The 18,034-nt window shown below is 43.5% G+C and overlaps 1 protein-coding gene and 1 long non-coding RNA gene across 3 annotated transcripts in view; one reads left to right on the top strand and one right to left on the bottom strand.

Moving 5' to 3' along the window:
* The window catches only part of GLRA1 (glycine receptor alpha 1), a 100,755-nt gene that overhangs the window by 31,600 nt on the left and 51,121 nt on the right, over positions 1-18,034 (top strand). For both annotated transcript variants that reach the window (XM_017960062.3, XM_021939886.2), the window contains exons 2-3: positions 997-1,124; positions 6,626-6,693. In XM_017960062.3, the coding sequence (XP_017815551.2) occupies positions 997-1,124; positions 6,626-6,693 (196 nt within the window). The remainder of the gene's footprint in view (positions 1-996; positions 1,125-6,625; positions 6,694-18,034) is intronic.
* On the bottom strand, positions 2,268-9,040 carry LOC116274975. Its single transcript, XR_004183861.1, has 2 exons — positions 5,797-9,040; positions 2,268-4,085 (listed from the first exon to the last, which is right to left on the bottom strand). It is a non-coding gene; the product is annotated as an uncharacterized LOC116274975 (long non-coding RNA).

Genomic DNA, 18,034 nt, shown 5'->3' with positions numbered 1-18,034 from the left:
GGACAAATACCTAATGCAAGAGGGGCTTAAAACCTAGATGACAGGTTGATAGGTGCAGCAAACCACCATGGCAAATGTATACCTATGTAACAAACCTGCACATTCTGCACATGTATCCCAGAACTTAAAATTAAATAAATAAATAAAGAGTTTGGCAGAGGGAGGGTCACGTTCTTAATACATGAGTAATTCATACTGTGGTATGAATGGGGCCCTAAAGCCACTTTGTTGAATGGGTGTGGGGTGGGAGAGGGGTGACAGAAACAGTGTGATGCATCCCCACAGTCTGATTTCTAATCACCTAACTCTCAATACAGTGAAGTAGGCTACTACCGATTTACTCTGGGTCCTACATCAGTCCCTTCTGCTAACTGGGCCTCAATTTCCCAAGTGAGATTTTCTGAAGTATATGTTTCTTGAGACAGTGATCCCATAAGTACAAGCACATAAGCTTGTCAAAGCTTCTGAGGAGACTTGAGGTAAAAATGCCTGATAAAATTTGTGTTCCAGAATGCATCTGACTTTGCAACTTTTTAAAAAATTGGTGACTCTGATTCTGAAAATAAACCTTGAGGAAATGGTAAATTATTTGATCTCTAACATCCTTTCTGTCTGTGTGTCTCCATGGACCTATGAGAGTGCAGTTGCCCAACACAAGGTTAGGTCTACCAAAAGACTCACCCTCCACTTTTCTCTCCCAGGAACACCCAGCTGCCAAGTGTGGTTACTCAAAATCCCAGAGATGAAGCCCTAAAAATGTCAGTGACTTCTCAGCATCAATCAGACACTTGGCTGCCTGCCAGGATACCATGCTGGCTGATATTTGGGCTGGGTAAACAATTTAACCGGGGCCTTACCTCATTAAGGACCCATATTACCCATTTCTCCAGCTAAGAACACTCTTGTGGTTCTACAGAGGTTGGACAAGGCTGGGATCTGATCACAGTGTGAGAAAGAGCCATCATTAACCTTTTGCTTTCCTCTCTTCCTCCTTAGCCTTGCTGCTTCTAAGGAGGCTGAAGCTGCTCGCTCCGCACCCAAGCCTATGTCACCCTCGGATTTCCTGGATAAGTTAATGGGGAGAACCTCCGGATATGACGCCAGGATCAGGCCCAATTTTAAAGGTAGAGAAAACATTCCTTCCAGACCCACAGGGAAATGCTTTCCCACATTAAAGCAGCAAGCTGCATGGTATTGCACGCAGATAGTAAATACACAGTGTGAATCTCATGACTCTTTCCTCTACCCAAGGCAGATATTCTTAATCAATTCAGTCTTCTCTCCCGCCAAGCCCAGACAAAGCCTCAGAGGACTCAATTTAACAGCACCTCTGGTTTCCAGGAGTCCAAAAGTGAATTAAAAACTATCTGCTACCTCTTGTATAATGGGAAGAAGGATAAACATGGAACGTGGAGAAATGGGTTCAAGTTTGGGCTCGAGTTTATTCTCTGAGCTTAGATGATGAGTCTCTCCCTTTCTTTGGGCATCAGTTTCTTCATCTGCGCAGTGATGGGCTTGGTTACTTCGGCAGCTTTTAAACATACGCTTCCCGGAGCTTTCAGGCTTCCATCAGGTGCCCCCAAAGGAGAAGCAGAGGGCATGATGAGCAAGCCCACGCTGCTCCTCCCCAAGCAGCTCCACTTTTATTTTCAATAATGGGGTCCCAACTAAAATTCTTCAGCTGAAAGTTTCCCATGGGCTAACAAATAATTTTGAAAAATTTTAGTCTAAATCAGAGTCGTAATTTCAAATGCCTACCAGGGTTGATAACTTAAATCAGTGAGGCAAACCAAGAGTAAGACAATAAGGAGTGGCAGAGACTATGAAGAAATAGAGGTACAGGCTCCTCTACAGGGGCAGCCTCTCCTTAGCCCCAGTCTCTAGTTGCCCTGCAGAAATGTAGGCCCCATGTTGCCAGAACATCAAGTATTCCAAGAAGAGCCAGATACCGAGATCTCTGTGAGACTACCTAATTCCTAAAACATGTAAATTCAAATAAAACATGTTTGTGACCCACATATGCCCTATGGGTTGCCAGTTCACAAACTCTACTCCAGATGATCTGAAAAGGTTCTTTTACCTCTCACAATCCTATGGGAACTTAGTGTCTATAACCAAGAGACTAGTTCCCTTTGTTTACTGATGCCTCAGGAGGTTGCAGCCATCTCAAACTGCCAAGCAGAACCCTGCAGGTGCAGTCTTAAGGACCTCCTTGGCAGCCTATGCACTCTGACCTTCCTCCCAGCACCCTAGCAAAAATCTTATTCCAAGGACCTGCAGCCAGCCTCCTAGACAAGCCTTGATTTCAGGTGCCCTTCCTCACTGTTCCTTTGGCTCACGTTCAAGACTAAACAAGGCATGTGACAGCTGGTAACAGCTTCCTAATATTTGCTCACTTTGCCCCCTGCTCTCAGTCCCCTTCTCAGAGTGCTTGCTCCGCACAACTCTGCAAATAGAAAATGTTCTGGGAGATGCACCCAGGTCTCTGTTTGGGCCCACTCTCCCCCGTTTACCTCAAGGCTCCTTCACTCCCCCTGCACCTTGTTCCTGAGGCCATAGCTTCCAGCATTGTTAGCATAACCCCAAGGACAGGTAAGTCAAGAACAAGGTTGCTGCCCCCAGCACACTCAGCTCAAGCCTTCACTAGGGTCACAATCTCTGATACCTAGAGGGGCAAGACAACTATAGTATATGAATGAAGCGGGGTGGAGACAAGAAAATAAAACCAGAAAACAGGGTAGCCACTTCTCAGCTCTTGTTGATGGCTGTCAGGCAGGAATGCAGACCCTGTACAGCCAGGCCTTCCAACACAAGACTTGAGTCTGAGGTTTTATCTGAAATCTTGCAAACTGACAACTAAGTCGTCTCTTTTAAAAACCTTGTCGGCCAAATCAAACACTTCCAAGAACTGGTTAGGGCCCTTGACAACCAGGTTGCATCCTCTGTCCCTCGCTGCTTTTAGGAATTCTAGTCCACCACGCCCCCTGGTGGGCTCTCTCAGAACTCCATCCTATGTAGAGGCGCCATGGTCTTGCTCTGAGAGAGGAACTCATTCAACTGTTGAATGTGGGTGCATCCAGAGTTTATGTATTATTCTTTGTGCATACCACTGTACTTGACACATAGAAAAGCCCCAGTAAACCTTCATAAAGGAATGAATAAATAAATAAATGAGCCCACAAATATGCTAGGGCTTAGAGTAGTTAAGTGAATTTTTCAAGTCATGCTGTCAAAACCAGAGACTTGAACCCAGTTACTCTAACTTAATTCTTTTTCTAATAATAGTGATTTATTTATTTATTTCTTCATTTATTTATTTACTTACTTAGAAGTGGACATTTTTAAGAAATAAAATTTTATCCTGACCACTGAATCAAGGCCCTTCCAATCTTCCCGCTCTGAGAACCTTACTCAGAACACTTGGGCCCAATATCTACAGAACTAGTTCATCTTTTAGGCACCTCTCAACCCTGCACTAGCCTTAACTCCCTTGACCCCCACCTGACTGAGAATGAGGTGCAGCTTCCTGGAGCCCCACCGCAGGAGCTAAGAAGTTTTCTCTGCCCTCCTTTGTGCTGAGGCCTGAAAAATTGCCAAGAGGATTTTCTGCCCCTGAGCCCTTTGATGCCTTTCCTGCTTCCACCGACACAAATCAGATTCCCCAAAACCCCATACAAACCACAGAGCTCCTGAAAAGGCCATTGAGGATCAGGGCCCCTGTGACTCCAACATGATAGAAAGAGGTCGGTATCGTTTAAAAACTCCACGGAGGGATCCATCACGCAGCAGCTGCCTTAAGTGCTAGAAATTTTCCCTGCTCCTGACCCTCGTGAAAACACGGGTAGCCGGGAATACCAAGCACACTCTGCAGAGTACAATGGCAAAGACACTGGGAGGTGGAAGTAAAGGGCACTAAAACAGCATTCCAGTCCTCCCTCTACTTACCTGACAGGCATGACCCCAAATGAGACACTTACTGTATCTCAGCCTCTGTTTCTGCATCTGTAAAATGATCCAGCAGGACTATGCCATTCCAGCTCTGTCACTCTGTGTCTTCTTTATGACTTTGTGTATTATAATGGCTCCTAGGATCAGGGGCACAGCCCAATGCAAATACATACCAAAAAAAAGCAAAATTAAACTTTAATATTTAATGAAATATATACATTATCCTGCTGCCAAAGGCAGCTGAATTGTAATTTTCTCAAGGATAATTTAATTTCAGATTTATTTCAATGAACCGCACCTCCCCATAGGATCCTTTTGGCTGGCGCCCTCTCACACACATAAATCAGAAACTAATTTATAATTGGAGTCACAGTGCCAGACACTTGCAGGGACTGGATGGGAACTCTGTGCACATCATTTCAAGGCATAGGCAGTAACTCCTTGGGGTATCTTAATGGCATGAGGCAACAAAAAAAAAAAAAACCTGGGTCTGAGTCTAAATGAAGGAGAAAAATCCTGACCATTCAGGTTTTTTCCACCTGACCTTTGTTTAGGTGGAAGTGACAAGGAGGCAGACTTCCACTCAGCACAAGGAAAAAAATTTTCGCAGACAGAGCTATCCAACTATGGAAAGAGCTGCTCAAGAAAAAATGAGTTTCCCACTGCTGGAAGTATTCAGGCACTCAGCCTTGAATGGGTAGCTGGTCTACAGCAGTGGTCCCCAAACCTGGCTGTACATGAGACTCACCCAGGTACCTCTCTGAACACTAGACTCTTGGGCTAACCTCAGAGATTTGGTTTCACCTAGTATGGGGTTGGGCCAAAGAATCTGTAGTTTAACAGGTTCCCAGATGATTCTACTGCAGATAAACCTGTCTGCACTTCAGTTTGGGGAGAAATTGATGAGGTGACCTTTAAGAAACCTTCCAGCCCTAAAATCTTACAACTCTGAAATGCAAATAGATAGCTTCCATAAAGGAATTCCACATCACTGAAGCTGAGACTGACTGCCTAGATCAAGAGCTACTCTCTCTCCAGATTGATGAGGAAATTGAGGCCCAGGACAGAGAAAAGGCATTGCCAAGCTCAACCAACTAGTGAGTGCTGGAGTTATGTCCAAAACCCAGAGATACTGATAATCCCTTGAAGGAAAAACCTAGATTCTCATCCCAAGACTAAGTCCCCTCCTACATGCCAAGACTTCTGATCCTAGCTTAATTTGAGCAAAATGCTTAGGCTACTTTTTCAAGAGGGACAGAATGCAATGGGTACCAGAGGGCATAAGGACATATCTACTTTCTTCTTTCCACAATGAGAAAACTTTGGTTCAAGTCCTGGTTCTACCACTTGTTAGTTGAATGAGCCTAGGTGAGTTATTAAAATTCTTGGTGCTACCTTTGTCAAGTAGGAACAAGAATTCTGCCCTGCCTACCTCAGTAACTCATAGGAATCAAGAAAGTAGACCTGAAAAGAAAATCACAAATTGCAAATTACAATCTTCATGTGAAGGGCTGTGACCATTTATCCAAGTCCTATTCACCTTCATAGTCATCTCCAGGTCATCACCTTTCTGAGGTCTTTCCTGCCTCATTCTCCAGAACTTCTCTTGCCTGGACTCCTGCTGCTTTCACCACTCTTACCCATAGTCTCACATTTTTCTTTGGTTATTTTATGTCAGCCCTTTTTGTCAGCTTATTTGGAAACCCCTTGCTGAAAATTCTGGACCCTGCCACTGTCTGTGTGATCGGGACCATGCCCCTTCCTTCCTCTAAACCTGTTTCCTGCAGAATAGCCATTAAGATGAGCACCCTTGGAGTTAGACAAATCTGAACTCAAACTCTGACTCACCCATTTACTAGTTATGTAGCCATGAACAAATAACCTCTCTGAGCCTCTGTTTTCTCTTCTGTAAAATGAAGGTAATAACCATACCTTCTCCTGGAGTTGCTGAAAGGATGAAATGAAATGATGTTAATAATACTCTCAGCACAGCAGTAACCCCCCTAATGTTTAGTAAATGGCAACTGCTATAATTAATAGTATAAAGTGAAGAGATTGGGCTTCAGTGAGACAACATTTCCTCTAGCAATGAGATAGCAAAGCAGTAAATAAGCCTCCATTTCTTTCCTACGCTTTGCAGTAGGATTCAGAAGACTTGCTCGGAAAGTATTTAACAAAGTCTGTGGACTTCCCCGGAGGTTCCTTCTGAATTCCTCAGCTGGTAATTCCCATCAATGCCTTTCAGACAATCATTCTTGGTTCACAAGTTCAAGGCAAGGAGCTTGCTGTTCCTTGTAATTCCCAAGATGGCCTCCAAATGTTGTAGCCATAAATATATTTCAGCCACTAATTTGTGGCTGAAAGGCAGCCGATGGGACTTGGGGAAGGAATTTCAACCATATGGCGGATGATGAATTATCCTGTGTTAATGAAAGTACATTTCAGCTCAGCCTCTGGTGTTCTGTACCTGGTGCTCACTTGGGGACCAGGAAATCTGGCATAGAGATGTTAAATGGTAGCTGGGAATCCCAGGTGCTTGGGGGTGGGGTGGAGAGTAAGCAAGGATCTCCTCCACCAAAGGCGATCCATTCCAGAAGTCAGTGTTCTGGAAATGAGTCCTACCCTGTGGGTTCTTCCATGGCCGTGGGGTTAAGCAGGAATCTCTCTTGATTGGCAGGTCCCCCAGTGAACGTGAGCTGCAACATTTTCATCAACAGCTTTGGTTCCATTGCTGAGACAACCATGGTGAGTAGTCAAAACACAAGCTGTTAGTTCCTGCTGGGGATATCTCTCCGTGAAATACTTATCCTCTGCATTGGTCTCCATCAAGGAGGTGGGGAATCTGCCGGGTTTTTTTCAAGTCTCCAGTGGTATGCCATGAGGCTCAGATGTTTTTACTGTCACATTAAACGTTTTGAGTGAATACATAACATCTGAAAATTGCCAAAGAGCTAGCAGGGTAAGCACCTGCCAAACGCCCAGGATTACAAGAACAAAACTACACAAGTCAAATTTTTAGAGTAAAAGAAAATGTGAAGACCTGTTTTTAAGTTTAACATTCAACTGCAGAATGGCAGAAGACTGCTGGTTATAGAAGCTGAAGTGGGTATATTGGGTTAATTGTACATTTCCTCTACTGTTGAATATGTTTAAAACTTTTCACAGTAAAAAAGTTTAAAATAAATCCATTACACTAGAAGAAATGCCTAGGAAAAAAATACCAAAATTGTGACAGTGAGTATCTCTGAATTATAAACTTATGAATAATTTTTATTTTCTTCCTACAGTATTTATATATTTTTCAAATGTCTGCAAGGGGTGAATATTAAATTAGTAATTATGAATAAGTATAATGGTATTTTTAAACTTTTCTCAGACTTTTTTGCTTTTTCAACAGAAAAGTCAATTGTATTTATGTTAAGGAAGTGATCTAGCTTGTGAAAAAAAATAATCAGGGCAGCCTAAAGTTAACTCTAACCTATCAATTTCTGGACATCCACCCGCCCCTAATCTAGTTCAGGCTTCCATCGTGGCTTGCTTACATGACTGCAAAGGGTTCTCGCTGGCTTCCAACTTGCCCCCTTACAGTCTATCTTTTCCCATACTAGCCTTTCCAAAACACAAATCTAACCACTCCACTGCCCCGATTTAAATCCTTCCTATGGCTCCCCCATCACCCTCAGTGTTAAACCTAAATTCTTTTGCAAAGCTGAGGAAGCTCCCTGTGAATAACCCTGCTTCATCTCCTCCCTCTCCCGCTGCATCCTCTAGCTGCACCGATTGCTTACAGCTCTCTAGCCAGGTTGTCCCTCACTCCCTGCTTTACAGGCTTCTGGTGATTGCTGCTAGGCCACTGCCCAGAGCACCCACTCCAGCCTCCTTTCCCTTGCCAATTCCTATTCTCCTTTAAGACTCAGCTTAGAATTATTTCCACAGAAAGCCTCCCCACTCTAACATGCACGTCATGTGTGTGAGTTCACGTGTGCTCTTCACCCAAGGCTGGCATGGGTCCCTTCTGTCCATTCTCATGACACATTTTACAGTTTCCACAATAGCACTTGCCACTTACAATTACCACTGTACCAACCTGCTTATGTGTCCCTCCTGTCACTCTACTGTAAGTTATATGGGGGCTGGTCTCTTGTCTCATTTCCTGTGGGAACCTCAGCAGTTAGCACAGTGATTGAATAACAGATACTCAACAGTTTTTTTAAATAAATAAACCAAATCAATTATATTGCTTATCAATTAAAACCAGTATTTGGTTCTAACCCTTTATGGGGATTACATCCAACCTTTCAGTCCCAGACTGGCAAAAATCACTGAGTTCAAGATGAGGTGGCAAATGGTCTAGAAGCTGTCCTTTTGCAAACAGGCCTGTCTTGATATGGTCAAGATCATGCCCACATTCAAAGGACAACTGGTGAAACTCCCTAAAGTAACAGGCCTCTTATCTCCAAATGGAGATGGTTCCACTTGTTAGCTAGGAACAAACATGGGTGCTTTTCACTGGATATCCAGGTCAAATAAATAGCCACTTTTTTTTCACCTTTGAATGGATATCTTACAAGCACTCTTAATGAACCCCTCTGCTTTTCCTCCCCTCCTCCAAGATCAGAAGCATGTTGACATTTGTATTAATCATAATATGTACAGTAAATGTTGACACTTCCACTCTTTTTCCTCAATGGTAAATGGTTATCAAGCCAAGTCAGGGAGTGGACCACCTGGTTCTGTAAAGGACCTGGTTATTTGAGGACAAGTGCACATATCTGCACTCATTTCCCAATAATGACCAAACACAGACCTAATTCCTTCAAACAGATTCCTAAAAAAGAAAGATATAGCCTTACTTCCTGTGGTGACTAAAAGCCCAGCTCTGGAGTCACATACACTGAGCTCACTCTGTCTGCGAGGAGCTTATTTGCTTCACGTCTTTAAGCCTCAGTTTCTTCATCTGTAAAATCCCAATGGTAATTAACATACTGATATCATTAAGTTATTATGTGTAGTGTGTAGAGAAAAATTGTTTTGTTTTGTTTTGAGACAGAGTTTCACCCTGTTGCCCAGGCTGGAGTGCAGTGGCACGATCTCAGCTCACTGCAACCTCCGCCTCCCGGGTTCAAGCAATTCTTGTGCCTCAGTCTCCCGAGTAGCTAGGATTACAGACATGCACCACCAGGCCCAGCTAATTTTTGTATTTTTAATAGAGATGGAGTTTTGCCATGTCATCCAGGCTGGTCTCGAACTCCTGGCCTCATGTGATCCACCCACCTCGGCCTCCCAAAGTGTTGGAATTGCAGATGTGAGCCACCGTTCCCAGCCTAGAAAAATGGTTATCGTTGTATATGCTTTGTAAAGGCTCACGAAACATTTTTGATGATGGTGATGATGATGGAGACTCTGGACACTGCAGTCCCAACATTATCATTGATGATTTCCTGTGTAATCTTGAACAATCCTTAGACTTTTCTGAGCCTTGGTTTCTTCCTCCTCTCCTCTCCACCCCCACCCCCACAACCCTCACCCCCCATTTCCCACCCCACGTCTTCTGACTGCCTTTCCAGACTTCACTTCTGCTGCATTTTGCTTTCTACAGAAACAGTGTAGCAGAGTAATTAGACACAGTCTTCAATGCCCAGACAAAATTTGAGGCTCAGCTCTGTGATCTTGGCCAAGGTATTTTAAAGTTGGCTTTCTCATCTGTTAAAAATAGGGATGCCGGTAGCATCCACCTTATGGCCTGCTGTGAGTATTAAGAGATAAAGCATGGAAAGTGCGAAGCACAGTGCCTGACACAAAGTGCACATGCAATGAGCCAGCTATTGTTACATGCCATTTATCATTTTCAGCACATTTTCACTTTCACACTCTCACGTGATTCCTTCACCAAATATGTAGTTTTACAGCCACTCTGTAAAGTAGGCATGCTATGTTCCCCATTTTACAACTGAGGAAATGGAGATCTGTACAGATCCTATCACAAAGCTACTTAGTGACTGTGCAAGGATTAAGATCCAGTTCTCATAACCTATAGATAAGTGTTTGTGCCGTGCCACACTGCTGTAACTCCAAAGAGCACCAACTAAAGAAACTGGAGGACCAGGACCTACAAAGTACACGTAAGCAACAGTCTAAGTGCATCAAAAGTGGAAACCCAACCCAATATCATGCCATGCCCCGCTCCCCTTAAGAGAAAATAGTAAGTAATGATAATGGAGATAATCAACAAAGGACCCTAGAGGAGATGGTCCTCTGGAGTAGAAATAATCTTCTGACAGGAAATGAAGGATCAGTTATGATGTGCTGCCTTGAAGGTAGACCATAAATGACACAGTTTTCTCCCTATTTATTACAGTTAATCCAAAGTAGGGCAGAGGGTGCTATTTCCAAGCTTGCACATTTCATAATCTAGTAAGATCTCACTTAACATCACCAATAGGTTCTTACAACCTGCAACTTTCAACGAAATGACTATAACAAGACCAATTTTCTCGTCAACCTTATAACAAAACAACATTATTTGATAAACTGCTGTATGTCATTTCACTAAAAGTCTGTTCCCAATAACCTGTCGATGATGTTAAATGAAGGCTTATGTACTATGATTTTTTTCCATTGGCTTCTTAATTATTTGTGTGTTTAACTTACTTTACAGATGATATGGGGAAAAAGTCTCAGATAAAAAAAAAACTTAAGAAATTGTCTAGTCTGGCTCTCTATTTTCTGGAGAGAGAATCTGGTGGTTAGAATGGTAAGGTCATTTGAGCAAGGTCACACAGCATGAAACAGATGTGATAGAAACACGGGTCTGACGCTGTCTGCAGTGGTCACTAGTTCCCCTCCCTTCAGCTTCTTTTCCCTCTGGATTCCACCAATCAAAACTTTTGGATGACTGTCCCATCCAAGCCTCTTTTCTTGTCACTCAAAGTATCTTTGGGAAACTGGTATTAGTATGAAAACAAGAAAAACAACTTGTTCTTGAAGAACTTATTATATGCTGCTACACACCAGACAGTGAACAGAGCACTTCTGTATCCACCACCTAATTTAGGCTTGATAACAACCCCCATAAAGTGGGAAAGGTTATCTCCAGTTTACAGATGAGAAAGCTGAGGATCAGAAAAGTAAAGTTATCTTCCTAATACGTAGCAAGGGTAGAACTTGAACTCAATGCATGGTCTCCTAAGCCAAATGTAAATATTTAATTCCTGAATGTTTGGGACTACTCAGGCCTTCCTTGTCTCCTTTCATCACAGAGAATTAGATAAAAGGGAACTTGAGCTTGAACAGACATAGAAACTGGAGGCCAGAGAGAGGATTGCACTTGCCCATAGACACACACACGCAGCTAATTAGTGGCACGGTCAGCCCAGGCTCCCTGACTTCCAGCCTGGGCTCTGCCTCTCCGACCACACAAAGAGCTAGTGTGTACCATGGGTCCAAGGTAATATGGACATCGTCCTGGTGTCAGAAACTTTCCAGGCTGTGTTTGTTCTCCAGAAACAGCAGGAGTGCATAGCAGCTCTATAAACAGCTGGAGTCCCCAGGCCTAACTGCCTGCCTCCCAGGATCTGGCTTTATTCACCGGAGCTAACAGACCTGAGAGCAGAGAGGCAGCCAGCAAAGCAACAGGGGTCTCTATCCAGTCCTGACAAGGAGAGGGCTGAGACTGCCTGTCCTTTATCTGACCTTCTCCAGGACTCTCTCTGAGTCTGTGCAGCAAGAGGAAGATAAAAGTTGAAACAGAAATGTACAAGGGAGGCCACATACAGTGGCTCATACCTATAATCCCAGCACTTTGGGAGGCCGAGGTGGGCAGATTGCTTGAGCCCAGGAGTTCAAGACCAGCCTGAGCAAATGGTGAAACCCTGTCTCTACTAAAAAGAAAAATAAATTAGCCAGGCATGGTGGCACATTCTTGTAGTCCCAGCTACTCCTGGAGCAGGGGCTGAGGCAGGAAGATCACCTGAGCCTTAGGAAGTCAAGGCTGCAGTGAGCTGTGATCATGCCGCTTCACTCAAGCCTGGGCAAGGTACCAAGGGTCCAAGACAGGGTGAGGCACTGTCTCAAAAAAAAAAAAAAAGGAAAAAGAAAAAGAAAGAAATGTACAAAGGAAAAGAGGAAAGAGAGTCCTGATCTAGAGCAACCCCTCTGGTAGTCTACAAAGAGCTAAAACTCAGATGAAAACCTCTAGCTTGTCTGGACACGTGTGCATAAGTGTGTGCACTGGAGCATCTATGGATCTGTGTAGTGTGTATGTGGAGGTGTATATTGTGGGACTGTGGAATTGTGCAGTGGCATACATAGACGTGTGTATATGTGATGCTAATTTGAACACATGTAGACATGTAACTTCAAAGAGAAATGTGTATGATCATCTATAGGTATGGATATAACTGTGTGCATTTCTGTGGTTATATTTGTATATGTGGAAATCTGTACGTATGAATACACATGTATCCGTGAGTTTGCATATACGTGGGAGATATGAAAGTACTTAAGAACGAATGTGCATGGAGTGTATTATTTTCTTTGGGTATTTGTATGTGGATATTTGTGAATATATAAAAAGATATTTAAGTATGTATCTGCATTTGAGTAGGCATGTTTACGTGTGTGTATGTGCATGTGCATGTGAATGTGAATGTGGGTGCATATGAATACAACTGAATAAGTAAAAGAGTATTTAAATGTATCAGTACAGGAGTATGACTATACATGTGTGCACATTAAGGGACTTATATATTGCTGGAATTTGTGTAAAACTGTATATAAACACAAGAGAGAGAGACAGACAGAGAGAGAGAGAGAGAGTGTTGACATCCTTTGGGCATGAATCCTAGTATTTCCATTATTAGAACATGTGTTCCAGCCTCTCTTGCCAAGGAGCAGGCTAGCTTGGCACAGGACAGGTGCACGGTGGCCAGGACCCCTGCTGATTGATGACAGCCTGTGCAACTACAGTCCACAAGTTTGGCCTTATTTGACATTAAGGGGCAATGGACAGAGACCTGAACCAGGAGTCAGGAGACCAGGGTTTGAGTTCTCACTCTGCCACCATGTAACACTTCTGAGATACAGTTCCCCCAGGTACCTGGCTCTAAGAATGGTGTATAGGATCACACAGAGTAATAGGTATGCAAGTCATTAGTAAATGCTATAGAAATATAAAAGATTATTTACTACTAAACTAGTCAGCCAAAGCAGAGACTTTGCATTAGTCCATTATCACACTGCTAATAAAGACATACCCAAGACAGGGCAATTTACAAAAGAAAAGGTTTAATTGGACTTACAGTTCTACATGGCTGGGGAAGCTTTACAATCATGGTGAAAGGCAAGGAAGAACAAGTTACATCTTACATGGATGGCAGCAGTCAAAGAGAGAGCTTGTGCAGGAAAACTCTCCTTTATAATAAACATCAAATCTCATGAGACTTACTCACTGTCACAAGAACAGCTTGGGAAAGACCTGCCCCAACAATTCAATTACCTCCCACCAGGCCCCTCCCACAACACATGGAAATTCAAGATGAGATTTCAGTGGGGACACAGCCATATCATTCCACTCCTGGCCCCTCCCAAATCTCATGTCCTCACATTTCAAAACCAATCATGCCTTCCCAACAGTCCCCCAAAGGCTTAACTCATTTCAGCATTAATTCAAAAGTTCACAGTCCAAAGTCTCATCCAAGACAATGCAAGTCCCTTCCACCTATGAGCCTGTAAAATCAAAAGCAAGTTAGTTGGCCAGGCACAGTGGTTCATGCCTAGCCAACATGGTGAAACCTCATCTCTACTAAAAATACAAAAATTATCCAGACATGGTGATGTGAGCCTGTAATCCCAGCTATTCAGAGGCTGAGGCAGGAGAATTGCTTGAACTCGGGAGGCAGAAGTTGCAGTGAGCCAAGATGGTGCCACTGCACTCCAGCCTGGGCAACAGAGTGAGACTCTGTCTAAAAGAAATAAGTAAATAAATAAAATAAAATCCGAAAAAAAAAAAAAAAAAGCAAGTTAGTTACTTCCTAGATACAATGGGGGTACAGGCTTTGAATAAATACAGCCATTCTAAATGGGAGACATTGGCCAAAACAAAGGGGCTACAGGCCCTATGCAAATCTGAAATCCAGTGGGACAGTCAAGTCTTAAAGCTCCAAAATGATCTCTTTTGACTCCACGTCTCACATTCAGGTCACGCTGATGCAAGGGGTGGGTTCCCATGGTCTTGGGCAGCCCTGCCCCTGTGACTTTGCAGGGTATAGCCTCCCTCGTGGCTGCTTTCATAGGCTGGCGTTGAGTGTCCGCAGCTTTTCCAGGCTCACAGTGCAAGTTGTCAGTGGATCTACCATTCTGGGGTCTGGAGTATAGTGGCCCTCTTCTCACAGCTCCACTAGGAGGTGCCCAAGTAGGGACTCTGGAGGGGGGGTTCAATCCCACATTTCCCTTCTGCACTGCCCTAGCAGAGGTTCTCCATGAGGGCCCCACCCCTGCAGCAGACTTTTGCCTGGGCATCCAGGCATTTCCATACATCTTCTGAAATCTAGGCAGAGGTTATCAAACCTCAATTCTTGACTTCTGTGCGCCCACAGACTCAACACCATGTGGAAGCCACCAAGGCTTGGGGCTTCCACCTTCTGAAGCAACAACCCGAGTTGTAGTTTGGCACCTTTTAGTCATGGCTGCAGTGGCTGGGACACAGGGCACCAAGTCCCTAGACTGCACACAGCACAGGGACCCTGGGCCTGGCCCATGAAACAATTTTCTCCTGGGCCTTTGGGCCTGTGATGGGAGGGGCTGCTGTGAAGACCTCTGACATGCTCTGGAGACATTTTCCCCATTGTCTTGGGGATTAACATTTGGCTCCTCGCTACTTATGCAAATTTCTTCAGCCGGCTTCAATTTCTCCTCAGAAAATGGGTTTTTCTTTTCTATCACATTGTCAGGCTGCAAATTTTCCAAACTTTTATGCTCGGCTTCCCTTATAAAACTGAGTGCCTTTAACGGCACCCAAGTAACTTCCTGAATGGTTTGCTGCTTAGAAATTTCTTCCACCAGAACCCTAAATCATCTCTCTGAAGTTCAAAGTTCCACAAATCTCTAGGGCAGGGGCAAAATGCTGCCAGTCTCTGTGCTCAAACATAACAAGCATCATCTTCGCTCCAGTTCCCAACAAGTTCCTCATCTCCATCTGAGACCACCTCAGCCTAGACTTTACTGTCCATATTACTATCAGCATTTTGGGCAAAGCCATTCAACAACTCTCTAGGAAGTTCCAAACTTTCCCACATTTTCCTGTCTTCTTTTGAGTCCTCCAAACTGTTCTAACCTCTGCCTGTTATCTAATTTCACATTTTTGGGTATGTTTTCAGCAGTGCCCAAAGTCACTTCCACGTTTTCAAGTATCTTTTCAGCATCGCCCCACCCTACTGGTACCAATTTACTGTATTAGTCCATTTTCATGCTGCTGATAAATATATGCCCGAGACTGGGCATTTACAAAAGAAAGAGCTTTATTGGACTTACAGTTCCATGTCACTGGGGAGGCCTTACAATCATGGTGGAAGGTGAAAGGCACGTCTCATATGGCAGCAGACAAGAGAAGAACTTGTGCAGGGAAACTCCTCTTTTTAAAACTATCAGATCTTGTAAGACTTATTCACCATCATGAGAACAGCATGGGAAAGACCCGCCCCCATAATCCAATTACCTTCCAACAGGTCCCTCCCATAACACATGGGAATTCAAGATTAGATTTGGGTGGGGACACCAATACCCAAACATAAGGAAATGCCCTTCTGGGTTTTGGAAGTTTTTGTTGTTGTTGTGTTTTCACTTTTGTTTTTTGCTTGTTTTTATTTTTACTGGTCTCTCTTCATTCATTTGTTCTTTCCACTGCGTTTATTAATTAAGGTCTTACATTTGCTAAATTTGGCATTAGACTCTAGAGATAGAATTTTGTTTTAGTCCTATAAGCTAGGCTTTCCTGCAGTAACAAATCCCCAAAATCTCAACATCTTTAGACAATAATGTTTCATTTATCGCTCATCTAAAGTCTGCTGCAGATCTAGGGGCTCTCCAGGGCTGCTTTTCCTCAGGTAGTAGCTCAGCATTGCATTTCCATAACAATACACAATTTCACATTTGCCACACAAGAGAACAGTACACTGAAGGGTTGAACACTGGTGTATTAGTGCGTGCTACCATAACAAAGTACCACAGATTGGATGCCTTTAACAACAGAAAATTATTGTGTCACAGTTCTGGAGGCTAGAAGTTCAAGCTCAAGGTGCCACCAGAGTTGGTCTCTAATGAGGGCCCTTTTCCTGGCTTGCAGACAGCCTTCTTCTCACTGTGTCCTCACATGGCTTTTTCTCTATGCAAGGAGAGAGAGAGAGAGAGATCTGGCACCTCTTTCTCTCCCTATTAGGACATAAATACTACTGAATTAGGGCCCCACCCTCATGACCTCATTTAACCTTTATCACCTCCTTAAAGACTCCATCTTCAAACACAGTCACTCTGAGGGTTAGGGCTTCAACATATAAATTTCGGAGGGACACATTCAGTCCATAACAACTGGCAAGTAAATGTGTTCCACCTAGGAGTGACTTCTGCTTGCATTTCGCTATCCAAGGAAAGTCACATGGCACTGCCCAAAGAGAAGTATAATCCTCCCATGGTACCAGAAGTAAACAGGAACCAGACATCAGTGAGTAGGAGGTCTCTGCTTTCAAGGAGTCTATTTCAAGGAAAACAATATAATACCACAGTAGGATGGGTGAGATTACAGAGCTATACCAGGATGCTGTGGAACACAGAGGTTAATAATAATTCTCTGTAAATTATTAATAATAATTCTCTGAATATGTGTGTACCAGGCACTGTTGTATTGTGTGCTTTTGAGTTATTTTTCTTATTTCCTTTTTTCTAAACTGATCAGTGCCAAATTGCGTGATTTTTCTAAAGCAGCAATCTGGTCATGGTACTCCCCATGTTCAAACCTTCCAGGACAGAACAGTTTCAAGGGATGAACCAAAGGATGAAAGGGTTTCAAAAAACTGTGGTGTGTCCAATAGTGCCAAAAGAGGAAAGAAAAGTCAAATAAGAAAAGAAAGTATCGTCTAGTAGTTTTGGCAGTGGGGGATAGGGGAAGGGAGGGTAAGTATATAGAATTAGGGAATGCAATTTCAGGGGCATGCAGAAAGCAAAGGATAAGTTGAAACAAAGACAGCATGAAGATAAGTCTTTCAAAAAGCTCTACTGTGAAAAGAATGTGAGGTTTTAGTATTGGTGTTTGTCATTTAGTGAGTACTTTTCTGAAAGTCAGGTAATTGTGGTTAGTGAATTATGGGAATTATTTTATGTACAACAATCCCATTTTATAGATAAGGAAACTGAGGCTTAGAGAAGCTTGATTCACTCAAATTTTTCCAGCCAATAACTGGCTGTGCCATTTATCATCCCCAGGCTGCCTGACTCCTGAGGGCCTGTTCTTGGCCTACTCCATTTGCTGAGCATAAAGAAAGAGGGCAGTGGGAAGTGGCAGAGCCAAGGGCACCAGGGCCATGTGAGGGCATGACCTCATCCTGGTCTCTGCAGCATGGTTTGGTCATTAAGAAGCTCAGTAGGATTTGTGCAGTCCTTGTCTATGGCCATACAATCCTGAACACACCCAATCTCATCTAATCTCTGAAGCTAAGCAGGGTCAGGCCTGGTTAGAACTTAGACGGCAGGATTTGTCCAGTCCTATAAGGACTTGTGTCACAAGAAAACCTTGGTCATCCATCATTTTGGATGTTTGCAAATAAGACCTCAAGATACAAGAAAACAGCTACCACGCAGGGAGATCAAAAGCCCCTTATAGCCAAGTGTGGGGGTTCATGTCTATAATTCTAGCATTTTGGGAGGCTGAAGTGAGAGGATCACTTGAAGCTAAGAGTTCAAGACCAGCCTAGGCAACAAAGTGAGACTCTATCTCTACAAAAAAATTAAAGTATCAGCTGGGCATGCTGGCATGCACCTGTAGTCCCAGCTACTCAGGAGGCTGAGGAGGGAGGAGATCACTTGAGCTCAGGAGTTT

The sequence above is a fragment of the Papio anubis genome, chromosome 5, assembly GCF_008728515.1.
Source record: "Papio anubis isolate 15944 chromosome 5, Panubis1.0, whole genome shotgun sequence".
NCBI classification, from domain to species: domain Eukaryota; kingdom Metazoa; phylum Chordata; class Mammalia; order Primates; family Cercopithecidae; genus Papio; species Papio anubis.
Note: the sequence above shows the minus strand (reverse complement) of the source record. Positions and strands in the feature narration are given on the sequence as shown.